The sequence below is a fragment of the Alnus glutinosa genome, chromosome 14 (assembly GCF_958979055.1).
Source record: "Alnus glutinosa chromosome 14, dhAlnGlut1.1, whole genome shotgun sequence".
Lineage (NCBI taxonomy): Eukaryota > Viridiplantae > Streptophyta > Magnoliopsida > Fagales > Betulaceae > Alnus > Alnus glutinosa.
The window spans coordinates 22020714-22038173 of NC_084899.1; the positions used below are offsets into that span (position 1 = coordinate 22020714).

The 17460-nt window shown below is 33.8% G+C and overlaps 1 protein-coding gene and 1 pseudogene across 2 annotated transcripts; one reads left to right on the plus strand and one right to left on the minus strand.

Annotated features, from left to right (window-relative positions):
- Positions 1–324: 324 nt before the first annotated feature.
- LOC133856937 (pantoate--beta-alanine ligase) lies at positions 325–5825 on the minus strand. 2 transcript variants are annotated; one of them, XM_062291994.1, is made up of 4 exons: positions 4967–5825; positions 3624–3737; positions 1358–1489; positions 325–627 (listed from the first exon to the last, which is right to left on the minus strand). In XM_062291994.1, exons 1-4 carry the CDS (start codon positions 5570–5572, stop codon positions 505–507), a joined length of 975 nt encoding a protein of 324 aa, XP_062147978.1. In that variant the 5' UTR covers positions 5573–5825; the 3' UTR covers positions 325–504. The 2 variants fall into 2 exon arrangements, with proteins under 2 accessions (XP_062147978.1, XP_062147979.1); XM_062291995.1 differs by lacking the exon at positions 3624–3737.
- Positions 5826–11150: 5325 nt separating this feature from the next.
- Positions 11151–15535, plus strand: LOC133857933 (UPF0481 protein At3g47200-like; annotated as a pseudogene).
- Positions 15536–17460: the final 1925 nt, after the last annotated feature.

Here is a 17460-nt window from a genome sequence, read left to right on the forward strand (position 1 = left end):
TTAAGGGATTTGTTTTTATATCATGTTAAATCACCAATTATCTTAAAAGTTGGAGCCGATAAAGCCAGCCCTTTGAATGGTTACCTTTTCAATTATGAGGATAGACACGTTTCATGATGTTGTAGGAAATTGACGTTTCGGGGTAAATGAAAGAGCTAAAGTCTTTGAGAATTCCTTGTATAAGTACCTTATTGTTAATTTTTATTTATTCAAGTTTACAATTGATAAAAATAACCCTAGTTTCCATGTTTAGGGTAGAGAAATGCCCATTAAATAGCTCTTCAATGGTATCTTACAGGATTTAAAAGTCACATATACCTAACATTAAAGAAGCACCCATTAAGAAATCGATAGAAATAAGCAAAAGAATCTTTGACAAAGGTATGCAGCTGTGCGCAATATTGAGTAGAAGATTGAACACATCACTTTGATATATTTATTTCCAAGTTGTCTATCAGCCTGACCTTCCCAAACCAGGCAGCAATGCAGAACACAACAGAAACATCACTTTGATATATTTATTTCCAAGTTGTCTATCAGCCTGACCTTCCCAAACCAGGCAGCAATGCAGAACACAACAGGGCTCTGGATCTCTTCCACTGCCTCCAAAGTCTCTTGGTCTACAATCTGATAGCAAGAAGAGAAGCATATGTAATTTAAACTTCAAAACACTCTGACCAGAGATATGGGTTCCAAATCTGCACAAGCTCCATTACTAAGTAATGGCTAAAAAGTGACTAAAAAAAAAAAAACAAATAATTTATGCTGCCTAGGTGGAGGCAAATATTCTCCTCATAAATGTTGGACACTTCAAAAGAACAATGAGATGGCATCTTGAATGACCATAGCCAACCACAAAAGATTTCCATACAATTAAGATGTCATTCATGTGTGATTCTCTTTGTTTAGCAGATGTTGCAGAAATTTGCAGTCCCAAATTCAAAAACTTACTCAAGTAACAATCTAAGGTGGATTTGATCCTACACATATTACAGCACAGACAGTTCAAAGTCCTCTTCAAAACCTCCATTAAAATTCTTGATTTTGCACAGCAAATAAATTACATTTGATAGGGATCTGGCTCCTTATTAGTGGCAGAGAAGGATAAAATGAATTACTCATCTATGACTTGCTTTCATTATATTTGCATCAAATTGATCTCCAAGATATTTACACCGAGTCAGAAGATACTCAGCTCAGTAGACTGCCAAATTCCCACCCCTAAATGCAACAAGCTCAACGTACATCAGCTATGTACCAATTAAATCCCCAAAACACCTTGAAGACTTGAACCACTTATGGCCAAAAAAAGAAAGAAAAGAAAACACCAAGGTAAGGAAGATGTTTTGTGGCTCACCTCAGCATAATCAATTCTTCCACCAGCGCTATTTACTGCTTGGATGACCAAGTTTCTTAACTCCCTACAATTTACTTGACCATTTTCAGCAGCAGATTTAGCTCCTGACAATGACCTGTTGATAGACAATGCCTGCAGAATAAACAGGGAAAAGTTGAACAATGATATACAAGAAATATGTTTTTCAGAGAAGTAATTAATAGAAAATAATGATTAAAAAGTAATTGAGATTCTTCAAATAAGACACATGTATTGAAAGTAAATCAAAATATCATTGAAAAACGTAATAAAAAAAAAAGAAAAAGAAAAAAGAAGCAACCAAAGTACACAAGGAATATATAAAAGATACACCTAACTATAGAAAGAGAAAACAATGTCAAGAAAGTCGTGTAAACTAAGCAAATTAAAATATAAAGCAGTTGTCCAGTGATAAAGAGTTTTGAAAAAGGACTTTAGTTCCACTATTGTTCTCTCACAGTCTTTAAAACTTTTATCATTTATTTCCATCCAAAGATACTAAAAAATGCAGGAATAAACCATCTTCCACACTACTGCACTCTGAAGACTACCGCACAACCCTCTATAACAAGCGAAAATGTCTATTACTCTTCTAGGCATTACCCGAGCTAATCCAACACGGCTGAAAATAGCACTCCATAAAGCACAAGCAATCTCACAATAAAGTAGAAGATAATTCATACTCCCCACTCCTTTTACTCATACAACATCAGCCAACCACAATGACATGTCGTTTCCATAGGTTATCCATGGTGAGAATCTTTCCCAAGGCGGCTGTCCAAGCAAAAAACACTATACTCAAGAGGACCTCAATCCACCAAATACTCTTGGAAGAGACCCAACGAAGCTTGTCTTCATCTCCCCAGTTCAATTTAAAGGAGTAAAACAAACTAAAAAAATGAAGTAAAGATATCAACCTTCCAATCGTGAGATGCTCTGATAAAGTTTACATTCTACTTATGAGAATCACTAGAAAAATCCAAGTAATCTGCCACAGAAGCATCCTTAACTTAAGCAATATTATACAAATCAAAGAAAGCTTCTTAAGAGCCTGATCCCCACGACACCACATGTCATGACAAAATCTAATCTAGGGACCGCCTCCCACCTCAAATCTAGTATAACTAGAAAATTCCCTAAACCCCTCTTGATATTTTTCCATAACCCCACCCCACACGAACCATGGACCTCAGTTGAACATCACCCACCCCACGAGCTGTCATATTTAAAATCCACTACGACTCTCCACAAGACCTCGCTCTTGTACAAATAGTGCCAAAGCCATTTTCCCAAAAGAGCGTGTTTGAACAGCAAGTTTTGGACCCCCAACTCTCACTCCCTTTGAAACTGGAGAATAAACCTTGGACCAACTAACCATTAAAAGTCCCGCTGTAACTTCTCTATGATATTGGCAACATCAGTCGGAAGGGAAAAAATAGACATGAAATACGTGGACAAATTGGATAGGATGCTCTTGATCAAGGTAATCACTCCACCCTTAGACAAGAACATCCTCTTCTAACCAGCCAAACAACGTTCAATCTTCTCAATAACACTATCCCAAATAGATTTGGCCTTAAAAGAAGCTCCCAACATAAGGCCAAAATACTTCAAAGGCAAAGAAGAACCTCGTAGCCTAGAATACTAGTCGGTCCATCAACATTATTGACATTACTCAAAGGAACCAATTTTAACTTAGCCAGATTAATTTTCAAGCCAGATACAACTTCAAAGCATAAGAATAAGGCAGGGAGATAGCCTAAGTGGTCTGGATTTGCGTCGTAAAATATCAATGCGACATCCGCAAACAAAAGGTGGGAGATGTGAAGCGCACCAAGGTTCCTAGACTCCACATAAAAACCTAAAAGAAAGCCCCCATCTACAATAGCAAATTGCATTTTACATACCTCCATGACAATGAAAAACAGAAAAGGAGACAAATGATCTCCCTATCTCAAACTATGAGAGCTACTGAAGAATCTGGAAGGAGTGCTATTCACCAAAACAAATTTCATGTTTTGAACCCCCTCACAAGAAATCCAAGTTTCGTCCTTGCCTACATGTGTCGATGAAAGAGAGAGAGAAGTGGAGAGAGTTCATCCGGCCAAAGTTACCCTAACTTTGTGGAAACTAAAATTAGGCGGCATTAAAACATAGTTTGGTGGAAACAAAGTATCTATATACATAATTAGAAGTATAGATTCACAAGAATTTGAAAAGTAAAAGGAATAACTAGCAGTAAGAGAACCTTTTCCCTCTGTTCAAGTGATAGGTGCACGTTGCGTGAACTCATTGCGAGGCCATCACCATCACGTACTATATCAGAACCTATCACTTCTATGGAAAAATCAAGATCTCGAACCTGTAAGAATTCAACCAGACAATGAAACAATAAGCAGCACTGTCTGACCTAGTATAGATCGCAAATGACATCATTTTGTTAAATATCTAGCAAAACTCAATTGGTCTTAATTTGGTCTTGTTTCATTTCTAAGGGCTATGGGATCAGTACAACCCAGAACCAAAACTCAATTGTTCAAGCTCAGAACTGAACCCACACTAAATTTTCCAACCTGAGACTTAACCATTCAATTAAAATTTTTAGAAATCCAGTTAAGTGTTGCACAAAATAAAAACCTAAAGATGAAAATACAACATATCAAGCTTAACAAATATTGCTAAGATTCAATGACAAATTTTATTCAAATTTAATGCTGTGAAGCTCTTCCACTTTCATGCTTTTTTAAGTCCCTTATTATCTTAAAAAGTTCTACACTCCCAAGTACTCAGACTGGAAATATTGAAACAGTGGAAGACTCTCTCTCTTCACAAAGCAAGTACTGGATAGCCCTTGAACAGCATGTGCAGGTCATTGTAAGTAAGATGGCTGCTTTACATGCCCGTTCATATTATTCAAACTCCAGTTTCTACTTTCTTTCATCATGCTTTATAAAAATTAAAATGTGGTAAATATAAAGCATTTCCTTCTTCAATTTCCACATTTCCCACAATGTCAAAATAAGGTATGTAACGGTTATCATTCCAACATAAGAATACAATATTCATTCTGGTTTCCAAAAAACACAGGGAAAAAAGGGGAAGGTTGGGCTCTACAACAACCCTTCCAACCCAAAAACGAAGATAAAATTCCAAATTTGCCTCTTTCTTACAAACCAACAAACTTGATGTCCTGCACATGACAATATTCTCAATTAAGTCGTCAAGAAAACATATCAAAGGAGAAAGAGAACTTAACGAGCATTCGGGCCTTAAATAAATTACAAGATTCCACGTTCTGCTCTCATAACCAATAAATATTACATATTTGCAGCCGATACTACGATTACCAGTAACCAAAATGAAGTTAAAATTGTCGAGTATATATATATACAAAGTTGCTGCCTTTAACTCTTAGGTCAAATCAATTCCTCCTACAATCATAATATATCAATCAAATGACATTTAACATTCTATTTAATTCTCCCAAAGAACGAAAGAAAATAATCTTGATCAATAACAAGTATTTTCCTTTTCTTTCTCTCATTCTTTCCAATATTCAAACAAGAACTTGAGGATTCTTTCAAAACTCACCATCCGCTGAATAATTCGCCACTGCTGATAATCCTTCTTCCCGAACATTGCAACATCAGGCTCCACTATATTAAACAACTTAGTGACAACAGTGGCAACCCCTCTAAAGAACACAGGCCTACTCTTACCACACATACCCTTCTCCAACCTCTCAACCCTTACCCATGTTTCATGCCCCAACCCCCTCTCCTCCACACAGGACACCACCCCTTTCCTCTCTGGCTCACCAACACCAGAATTCTCACAATTACTACCATTATTGTTTATACCAGTGGGTTTACCTTCTGCATAGTCATAAAGATTGTGGGGGTGGAAAACGACATCAACACCACCGGGAACAGCCATGAGCTTTTGGATATCACCATGAAAGTCAGATGGGTATGTGGAAAGGTCCTCAGTGGGAGAGAACTGACCTGGGTTCACATAGACTGAGACCACTATGAGGTTGGTGCGCTTGTGGGCTTCTTTGATGAGTGATATGTGGCCCTCATGGAGATACCCCATGGTGGGTACCAAGCCTATGGTCTTGCCTTGGGATCTCATGGCTCTTGACCATTTCCTCATCTGGTTTTTGTCTGTTATTATCTCTGGCTCCTTGCCTGCCATCGGGAATTGGGGTTAGGATTCGTGTGTTCCTTTTTCGAAGAGTGGGATTTCAGGGGCTTTTGGATTGAGGCGATTCTTGAAATTCTGCAGTGAAAAGGGTGGGAATTGATACTAAGAGATTCAAGGAAAGCTGTCTGCTTTACGTTTCTGTAGATGACCATGAAAGGAGAAATCAAAAAGACCCGGAGTTGATAACGGAATGAAGTGTATGCGGCGGCTTGGTCGAAGTCTCATCCGGCCGTCTGCTGACGATTGACGAATTCTTTGTTCAAAACTTCAAATGATTAATCAAAATATTAACTCAAAAAAAAAAAAAAAAAAGATTAATCAAAATATAGAAAATAATTTTTTTTTAATAAATGGAATTGAGAATATATATATATATATATATATATATAGTAATGCTATTTAATGAACTGCAACTTAATGGTGTATCAATAACAATTAACCTTAGATGTTGATCTAATAACTGATTTTTAATACCACATGATCAAATTGTTTAGCAGTCGTATAGCAGTCTATTATTACAATTATAAAGGAATCTACTAAAAATAATTAGTATTCCTCTTTTAATAAAAATATATGATAGAAAAAAAATTATTTGAATCAGTATCAAGGGGATTTCCAAGAAACCATCGGTAAATTTTATATCTAAGATGCATTTATCAGACGACCCCTTGGCCTTTTGAATTTGATTCCAGGCTCTAGGAGGCCTCGTAGCAGAAGGCAAGAGTTTCAAATGTAATCTGCCTTCTTCCTGCATGATCTTGTTCTGTATTTGTTGAAATTAACCAACCATTTTAGCGTCAGTTTCCATTATTCTAACCCACCTTCTTCCTCTCCTCTAGATGTTGAAATCAACCATTTTCTCAACAAGTCTGGAATATGCTTCGCGTCTCCAACAGTCATTTGGAGAAGGCATTTTGGTTGAAAACATTTCAGTAAAAAATAAGGTGGCAAGTTCAATCAAGGTCATTTGGGGTCCAGGATCCCTGGTTTTGTTGAACAAAAGCTCCAGTACCATCCAAGGTACCTGGTTTTCAAGCAATATATATCAAGTCATGCATGTTGTAGAAATCAGAGCATACAAGGCTTGGTGAAAATAGGGTCATCTATTTTATATAATTATATCTGTCTTTAATATTGCGGTAAGCAACCCTATAGAACAACTAAAGAATATGGTAGCCATCAATTCCCAAAAATTCTGTAAATTCAGATGGGGGAGTAAGCAATTTGACTAGCATAACACTCACGGGCCTCATTCTCCACACCCTGGATAGAATTGATGAGCTCTCTCAACTTCATGAACGGAATGGGTGATCGATCTATAAGGTCTTGCAAATACTTGGCTTCAATTTTTTCCATGGCTTGCAAGTTTTGACGGCCATGATGGAGACGCCCAATAGAAAATGCATAAGGGACATAAGATGCGAGTATTCATAGCAGATCGTGTATATTTCAATCTAAAATAGTTAACCAAAACTCACTTTATCTAATTTAGTTAATGGGTTTTAAATGGCATCATACATCCGATTATTTATTCTTAACTCTATATTCTTTTTTTATTATTTTTTATTACTTTTTTCACTATCGTATTTTTTTATTGTCCTTTTTATTTTTTTAAGGAGATAAAAGATGTGGGGCTGGCTTGTCGATCTATCTGGTCTGATTTCATTAACGTCAATAAATTTTCTCTACAACAACATTTCAGCAGCTCTCAAGAATATTTATTGTATTTCAACAACATTTAATTTCATGTAAATGACGTCTATATAATAAACTCAATATTTATTGCATAAGAAAGGAAAAAAAAAAAAAAAAAAAAGCTGAAAGAATGAACAAGGGAGGTGAAAGAAAGAATAAAATAAAGATAGATCTGTTCACATATGTAAGGAAAATGTATTTTAGATTTGGTTTACATAATCAGTTGGAGGAGCATTTTAGTGTTTTTATTATCTATTTTAGCCTAAAGGTAAAAATAAATAATTCATTGTGAGTGTAGGGTCTGCTGGAAAATTTGATTTTAGCTAATATATATATATGTTAATTTTTTTTTCCTTTTGGGATAAATAAGAGCTACTCATTTTGTTGTCTAAAGCTTGGATTTCTTTAGTATAACTATACATTATCTGAAATTTTTTCTTAAATTCTTTGACGGGTCTATATGTATGATCTTTTCTTGCATGATCTTTCATTTGTGCTGCGTCAAGCTACAGTATCTTTATATAGCAAAAGTTGTTATTATAATGGATATATTTAAACTTTCAAATTTACATATATCTCTTGACCACATAAAAATCAAATAAATAAACCATAAAAGAAAAAAAGAAAAAGAAAAATAGAACATAAAGAAATGAGAAGCACAAATATGGTGTGATCTAAAGACTTGAGAGTTGAGACGAAGTGAGGACTCAGTCAAGATAGGTGTGCCACACCGGCCCACACCAATTGCAAGAGGTAGACAATTTCGTAATCGGTCTGTTTTCGACCTTTGGTTCAACTACATGTAATCAATAGTTAGGCCTTGGTCAGGACCATAATACAGGAATATATATATATATATTGTCCAACTCCCAATGTAAAATGGATTTTCCAACTTATGACCATGACGTAGCGAAAGTGATAATTGTGAATGAGAAATTATGCTCTCAATACAAACGTTGATAAAGAAAACTAATAATATTATTGATGGCAAAACCTAATTATTCAAATATAACTTATCCAAATTTATTGAAAAGCTACAAAAGGCAAAAATCTTCTAAGAATGAGAATAAAACAAAAGTCAGAATAATAAACTAATTATGGAAGTGCTTGCTGCTTGGTGCCAAAGGAAACCTAAATATGAAAATTATTATGCGGGATATTTTCCAAATTGCCCTCTATCAATTTAATTTTCGCTTTTCTTTTCTTAGTCGAGAACCTTGGATATGGCTCATTAGACTCATCGGTTCTAAAAAGGCCTGACAGTACTTTTCCGCTCACCTTCGATCCGATGTTAAACCTTATTTCTTTGACCCATCGGTGATTTGTTGCTTGCTTCCAAACCCGACGGGTTATGTGTCTTACATCATACCAAGGTGGTTTAATTGACTTGACAGAAGGTTTAGGTAAGGGTTATTTTTTGTGTCTTAATCTATTTGTTTTATGTCTATAGAGGTTTTTTTCAATCTCATAATTCATGATGGTTGATTGTTTGCTACTAGATGTAAATTCCATTATCATGTAATTTGATGTGCTAATACAAAGACTCATTAATTATTGTTTAGCGAAACTTTATTCAACATAGAATTTTGTCCTTATTTTCTTTTGTCCTGCGTCGAGCTATAGTATCTTTATATCCTTAAAGTTATTATTATATTCAATATATTTAACTTTAAAGTTTACATCTATCTCTTGTTCACATAAAAATCAAATAGATTAAAAGTAAAAACATAAGAGGAAAAAAAAAACTAAAGATAACATAAAGAAACGAGAAGCGCAAATGTGTTGTGATGATTTGAAGACGAATAATGCTTGGGAGCACTTTTTTTTAGGGATAATTGTATTATTGATCCTTAAGGTTGGCTTAAAATACGAATCACTCTCCGTAGTACAAAAAGTTCATAAAAGCTAGGGTCCTTATGGTAAACTATAATTACAAATCAATCCCTTAACCTATTTTTCATCCACCAAGTTAACAGAGTCCGTTAGTGGATTATAATATAAATGATATTTAGAGGTTGTCTCACTATTTATATGACGTGCCAAACTAATGGATTCTGTTAACTTGGTGGCCGGACGGAAAACGGGTTCAAGGAGTAATTCGTAATTATATTTTACCAAAAAGATCAATCCATGAAATTTTTATAACATAGGGAGTGATTCGTAATTTAGGTCAACCTTAAAAACCAGTAGTATAATTATCCATTTTTTTTTTAATCCATATTTCATTTTTTTCTTTGCATTTTTGTGAGGACCACTCATTACGGTGGTTCTCGCTTATATTTATTGTGAAGAAAAAACTTTTTTATTTGAATGAAATCTGGATAAAAGAGTGCTTCCAAGCATATTACTCTTTGAAGACTCCCCAGCCGTAGCTGGGCCTCGGTCAGGACCATAATACATGCATATATTATCGGTGTCACCTTGCCCATTTAAACCTTCAAAACCACCATAGAAGGTACACAAAGCTAGTATTTACGCAAAGTCCCACACCTTTATACGAAGTCTAACGGGAAGAGGTACATACGTGGTTTGCCCCGATGCAATGAAAATGCCCCCGGACAAGGATCCTCTCCATTTAGTTAAACAGTGAGGACATAGTTATCTTTTCATATTTTTATAGAACGTGAAAAGATGATTATACCCTCACTTTAACACTAAATGAAGAGGAAATGGAGAGAATCCTAATTCCTACATCAATCGGTAGTAATGTCACATGAATTAACTATTTTTTTTTTTTTAATATAGTATGTCAACATATTTATCTCCCGGCATTATTTATATCATTAGATATATCAATGCTAATTGTTTGGAGAGAGATGATCGGAAATATTATGCTCGACCGGTTGATTATAACGGAGAAGAAGTTGTGAAAATTTTGGTAATCGATGGTTAATTGCTTTATTATTGAGCTATTATGCAGGAATGCTTAGAGAAGAAAATGACCATGAGCCGAAGCTAATCATATATACTAGCCCAGCCTAGCTCAGGGGCAAGTTTTGGGCAAATGTACACTCCTACGGCGTGTTCAAGGTCCAACATATACCAAATCTGCTCCCTAACTTGACCCGTACGTAAGATTAAATTAACCTTAATTAATTTATCTTGAAGAAGAAATGACCACATTTTTTTCATAGTATACTCAACGTACGTAACGTGCCAACTTGGCTATTTATTTTCTTCTAAGACTAAGGTCTAATTAAGGATGATGATACATCGATCATGGCCGGACGTGCACGCTGTGAATTAAGGATGATATATAAAGAATATATGATCATCAGATCGAGAAAGTAAACGTTTAGTTGAGTCTATTTAATTATTTTCTTCTAATTAAGCCCTCTTAATCTAATATTAATGAATAATTATGAGCAATTTGCTCTTAATAAGGACAAAATAAAATTTGGTACAACGAACGTGCCAGCTGCTATTGGTTCAGCTCAAGTGATCGATCATCTTCTCCAAAGTAGCTAGCTAGCTGTTTCGGTAGCGTGTGTCGTTGCTTAGCTTCCACCATGGCCGGACCGGACGCTCAAAAGGATGTTATTTTAAGAATGAGAAAGAAAACGAACGTTTATAAGTCTATTTCTGATGAATAATTATTATGAGCATGCAAGTTGCTAGCTCTTAATTAATTAATAATGACACAGTCAAAATTTGGTACAATGCAGTACGTACTCAAGTCTTTCTCTAAAGTAAAATCTTACTAGGTGTTAAGTTGTCAGTTGCATGCATGTGTTGCTTCCGGCCACCATGGCCGGACGTTCGAATAATTAGGACAAAGTAATATATATATATTCAGAATATACGGTTGGCACTACTTCCATTTGCATCTATAAAAAGGGAGCAGTAGCTCCAAACTTGTACTGCAAAACGGATCGACCTCAAGTACTCATGACTATGGTAGTTTAGCTGACCATTTTCCTGGGAACAAAGATTGAGGTGAGGATCCTTTTTATATCCTTATCTATTTTCATGGCTAGGTAGCTAGCTGTAGAGTTTTTCTCTAAGCTCGATCGTCACTGTTGCTACTCGATCAATCTAATTTCTATAATCATCTTCGATCAATATGTTAATTTGCTACTATGAAGCTCACTCATTTGTGCTTTGCAAAGAAACTCTATGGAGTTTTCTTTATCCTAAACCTGTTTGGCTGTTTCTGTAGAAATAGTACGTAAAATGGATCTGCTTAATTTGCATTAGTTTTACTTCAACTCCTCGATCTTAATATCAAATCTAATTTTTTTTTTTTTTTTTTTTTAAATATATATTACAAAGAAGCGTGCAAAATGTATACTCAATATCTTGGCATTGTGTGACTTGTGTCTATGAAAATGAGCGAAAAATAAGAAAGGAAGTTGCCATGTTCACTAAGAGCTTCTTTTTTTTTTCTTTTTTTTTGGGGGGGGCGGGGGACAATTAAGAGCTATCATTTTGTTGTCTAAAGCTTGGATTTCTTGAGTAGAAGTACTATACATTATTTGAAAAATATTCTTATAATTTTTTTAAAAAAATTTGTTTGATGGGTCTATATTAAATTATATTTTTCTGCAGGATCCTCAAGGTAGTCCGGAAGAAAACTAAATTTAATCTCAGAGTGGTGGAACCGGCAAGTTATTGCACTCTTATCCTGTATGTGAATTTAATGTTACCTATTTTTGCCTTAATTTGGTTCCATTTGAAATACATACTTATATTGCTTTTTTTTATTTATTATTAAATAAAGTTAAATCAAAGAAAAACTTCACTTATAACCCTCGATCGTTCATCATTTTTGCAATTAAATACTTAAACTTTAAAAAGTGTCAATTTAGAGTATAGATCTTTCATTTTTTTTTCAATTTTAACCCTCCGTTAAAATTTTCTGTTAAATCCTGTCAAAGCTTTCAAAATATCCCTCATTTTTTTGGAAAAAAAAAAAAAAAAAAAATGGAAGGATTTAAGTATTGGTCAGAATTTAACAAAATTTGCAAAAATACCTATGCCTGAATCTTTGAATTTTTTTTATAATTTTTTGGAAAAAAATTCACTTATAACTCCTGATCTTTCATCACTTTTCAAAAAAGGTACTCAGAATTTAGAAAATGTCAATTTAGGGTATCATCTGTCATTTTTTTTTTCAATTTCAACTATCCGTCAGAATTTTTCGTTAAATCCTATCAAAATTTCCAAAATACCCCTATCTTTTTTTTTTTCGTTAGGGTTTAGTTGTTGGTAAGAATTTAACAGAATTTGCAAAAATAGCCATGCTTGAATCTTTAAAATTTATATATATATATATATATATATATATATATATATATATATATATATATATATATATATATATATATATATATATATATATTTTTTTTTTTTTAAAAAAATAATAATAAACACATATATTTTGGGAATTTTGATAAGATTTAGTGAAAAATTTTAATGGATGATTGAAATTGAAAAAAATTGAAAGATGGATACCCTAAATTGACACTTTTTAAAGTTTAGGTATCTTTTTTTGAAAGTAATCATCAGGGGTTATAAGTGAAGTTTTTTCTAATTTTGTTTTTGTTTTTTTTTTTTTTTTTTAAAAAAAAAAAAAAAAGAAAAAGAAAAACGCAGGGGTATTTTAGAAATTTTGGTAGAATTTAACAAAAAATTCTAGTGGAGGGTTGAAGTTGACAAAAAAAAAAAAAAAAAAAAAAATTGAAATATGGATACCATAAATTGACACTTTTTAAAGTTTGAGTACATGATTACAAAATTGACAAAATATCAGAGGTTATAAGTGAAGTTTTTCCTCAAATTAATTTTTTCTTTCAAAAGCAAAGTATATAATGACCTACACTGCTACACATTCTTCTCACACTCACATTAAGGGCAAAACAGACCCTATGCCACGGGTGGGCTATTATAAATTGATAACATTTCTTTTGACAGTTAGTGTTAGAGTATCATCCAACAGAATATACAAGTGATTAATAATAGTTAAATTTGATTATTATGAGTTGTTTTTCTTTTCTAAAAGAATGGGTAGAATTGAATTTTTCATTCTAGTGTAAATAGTGAATAGGGAAGAGCTTATTTACTATTCACACTACAAAGAGTTTTTTTTTATTTTTTTTATTTTCTCTCTCTCTCTCTCTCTCTCTCTCTCTCTCTCTATCCTTCTTTCACTCTATCTCTCTCTCTCTCCCTCTTTCTTTCATACTCTTTTCCACTCAAAATAATATTTAAATAAAATAGAAAGAAGAATAAAAAATCTAATGGAGTGTGTATAAAATTAGAGATGTGTTATTTGTACACACATTGTGAATACAAATATTATTAGCAATAAAAATATGAGTAGTTAAAATAGAAATTTGTACTTTTTCAGTAGTTATTTTGGCTACTCTTGTTAAAGATGCTCCACTAATACTCTTTTTTGAATGAATGTTATGCTCATAAGTGCCTGTGTAATTTTTTTTTTCTCTCCCCTCCATTTGAAAAGAATTGTGCTTAAAGAATCAAATCTATTTTGCTTTGTTTTTAACTACTTTTTTTTTTTTTTTTAGTTTATAGATCCAACATATGGGCCATATGGCCATGAATGGAGAGATAGTGTTAGAATTGATATTGACCGCTTCATGTCTTCAATAAAAGATATGGTGTCCCATGATTTGAACATGTCGGCTAAGTGTTGCATCTTCAAAACCCCTGCCATTCTCTACAGACAAAATGAAAAAGCTTTTATTCCCGATGCATTTTCTATTGGGCCTCTCCATCATCACCTTCCAAACTTGAAAGCCACAGAAACAATTAAAGCCAAGTATTTGGAAGGCCTTATATATCTATCGTTCAGACTCTCCGCATACAATCTTAGAAACTCTCATAAGTTCTATCACAAAGGTGGAGAAAAACGCTCGTGAGTGTTATGCGCGCTGAAGCAATCATTTACAACCCAGAAGATTTTGTGAAAATTTTGGTAATTGATGGTTGCTTTCTTATTGAGTTGTTCCGCAAGAAATCTAATTTGGTGCCTAGAGAAGAAGATGACCCTATTTTCACCAAGTCATGCATGTATGATACAGTTTCTAAGCCATGACTTGATATTGCTAGAAAACCAAGTACCTTGGTTCGTACTTGAGATTTTGTTCAACTTGACAAAGCATTGTAACTGCAACTTCGTGCCCCTAAGTCGACTTGCCGTGAATTTCTTTGATATCACATTTCTATCATGTAGAATGCTACCCCAGCCAATTCAGACCAACATGAATATCCAAGGCATCAAGCATATTGTTGACCTGGACAGGAAATTGTCAACTTTGTCAATTGAAGAAAAAAAAAAAAGAATAGGGGGATGGGAACTCATGCCTTCTGCTACGAGCCTCATGGAGGCTGGAATCAAATTCAAAAGGAGTACGTCTTCTGAAAACATTTTGGACATCAAATTTATTGATGGCGTTCTGGAAATTCCTCCATTAGTAATTCGTGACATAACAGAAACTTCCTTTAGAAATCTCATCAGCTATGAATAATGTTACCCTAAATGTGAAGCTTGGATCACTTCTTATGCGATACTTCTAAACGGCCTCATTAATACTGCCAAGGACATGGATATTCTGTGCGAGAATAAGATAATTGAAAACTGGTTGAATCCTGTGGATGCGGCCCAGCTCTTCAACAAGCTTTACCATAACACTTATGTGAACTACTGCTACACAGACCTTTGCAAGCTTTACCATAACACTTATGTGAACTACTGCTACACAGACCTTTGCAGGCAAGTGAATACTTTTTGCCAACACAGGTGGCCTAAATGGCGTGGAACACTTATGCGCAATTATTTCAACAATCCATGGGCCATTCTTTCCACATTGGGCGCTGTTATCCTTTTGATCCTCACCTTGGTACAAACTTGGTATAGCATAAAAAGTTAGTATTACAATTTACAACGTACCTCGTGAAACTTGTTATGTAATTGGTCTGTTACGGTACGTATTTAGAATTTGCATGCATTTGCTAGAGGACTCCACCAAGACACGTACAAGGCTGAAGAGTTGCATGGAGTAAGTGCTCAATCCTCAACGCACGTACGTACGTTGAAGAGAGCTGGAGAATATTCTTATCTCTTATCATTCTTCTATAGCTAGTAGAGTCGACTAATTAAACAAAATAAGTATCCTTATATCTTAGTTTAGCTAAGACTTGTTATCTTTATCGTTTCGTTTCAGTTACTACTCTATATTGCATTTCTATTTAAGTGATGATTGATTAATAAAAAAGCATGCAAAGTTTTATCCTTAACACATTGTGATTGCCTGATCGAGGCATAGGATCTTCTAATATCCTACGTACCATATAGATTTTTAATATCCTTTCAGCAAAATAGGCATGAAGAATATGGTAAATCTTTGTTTAACATTCCGGTTTCATTTTGATAAGATGAGTAGTTTAGATAGAGAGTGATCGAATGGTTTATAAGAGTTGTTTATTTGTGCTAAGCTTCACATTAATTGCTAAGTGAAACTGGGCTTAATTTATAAGTAATTTAATTTTAGAGAAGTTCCAAATTGATTTATCTTTTTGAAGTAATAATGTAAATGTAACTAGCGTTTTTTCCTTGATCTTTACGACGTTTGACCTGCTTCTTTCTCTATTGAGAGGAGAGTGACCCAATAAGTTAGGAATTCTCATAACAAATGTATCAAAGATAGCTAGTTTGCCAATTACCCAGAGGTTCAAATATGTCAGACTTCCGACTTGGTTGTTTAGAGTTAATTTGGAGTTATTATTGTCCATTCAAAGGCTAACCATGGAATGAATGGAGAAAAAATTCGAAGAAATGACCAATGCCACAAACAATGGCCATTCGACACCAATGACAACAACCAAAATAAAACACCCACAACTAAAACCTGTTGATCCTCTTCTTCCAAACTTTGTACACCATAAAAAGTTGGTATATATTAGGGAAAATTTCACTTAATTGATCTCATGAACTACCATTATATTTGTAATTACCTCCTCAAAATTCAAAAACTCTCAATTTAGTTTATCAAAGTTTCAATTTTTTTGTAATGTCCCCCCTCCTGTTAAAGTTTGGGGTCAAACTACGTACATGGTCAAATAGTGAAATAACTCTTATACTCCTGTAATATTTATAAACTTACAATATTACTCTTAAATTACAAACCAATGTAAACATATCTTATATCTATTTTAAAATGACGTCGTTTTGGTGAATTTATTATATATATATATATATCTGCATCCGCATATGCAGATAGCGGTTTTTGCTATCCTCATCCTCATATACAGGTGACGGATAATTACAAATAACGGATGCAGGCAGTTAATTAATATCCGTCCGCATATACATTCCTAATTGTTTAGATTGTGCTGCCGTTTTTTATATTTTGGTTTGAAGTTTTCTTTTTCCTTTGTATTGCCCTTTTTTAAAAAAGAAAAAGAAAAAGAAAAAAAAAAACCGCCACTTATTTGGCCCAAGCCAGGCTGCCAGCCCGATTTCTGAAAATTGAAAAAAGAAAAAGTATTAAGGAGATATTTGAATGCATGACATTGACTCTTCTCTATTTTTTTTCAAAAACAACTATAACCCAAATATCATTTTTCAATTTTGAAGAAAAACTTCGCTTATAACTACTTATCTTTCATCACTTTTGAAATAGAGTACCCAAACTTTTAAAAGTGTCAATTTAGAGTATTTATCTTTCAATTTTTTTTTAATTTTCAACCATCTATTAGAATTTTCCGTTAAATCCTATCAAAATACTCTTGGGTTTTTTTTTTTTTTTTTTTTAAAAAAAAAAAAACTACAAAAATTTTCAAAGATTTAAGCATAGTTATTTTTGTAAATTCCTTTAAATTCTGACTAATACCTAAATCCTATATAGCAATTTTTTTTTTCTTTTTTCCTTTTTTTCCTAAATCAGAACAAAATGGCAATAGCAATATGGCATCATTTACAAGCACATTCATTTCACACAACTTTGGCCAAGGATTATATACTTTGGAACACATGTGAAATTAAAGAAAGGAATGTCGGATGGTATGTGTATGACTTTATGCTGTAAAAGCTAAAGAGGGTTTTTTTTTTTTTTTGGAAGGTAAACTCGACTTTCATTAATCAAAGGGTTACAGGTTAGGCAGATACACAATCTGCAATACGAGGACAAGAATTAAACCATACTTCATGCCTAATTAAGTTG

Coding starts and splice junctions, on each gene's coding strand:
- LOC133856937 (XM_062291994.1), bottom strand. CDS start 5,572: ATGGCAGGCAAGGAGCCAGAGATAATAACAGACAAAAACCAGATGAGG. Junction 1,490..3,623: donor CACTTGAACAGAGGGAAAAG/GTTCTCTTACTG, acceptor TTTATTCTGCAG/GCATTGTCTATCAACAGGTC. Junction 628..1,357: donor GAAGAATTGATTATGCTGAG/GTGAGCCACAAA, acceptor TCTTGCTATCAG/ATTGTAGACCAAGAGACTTT.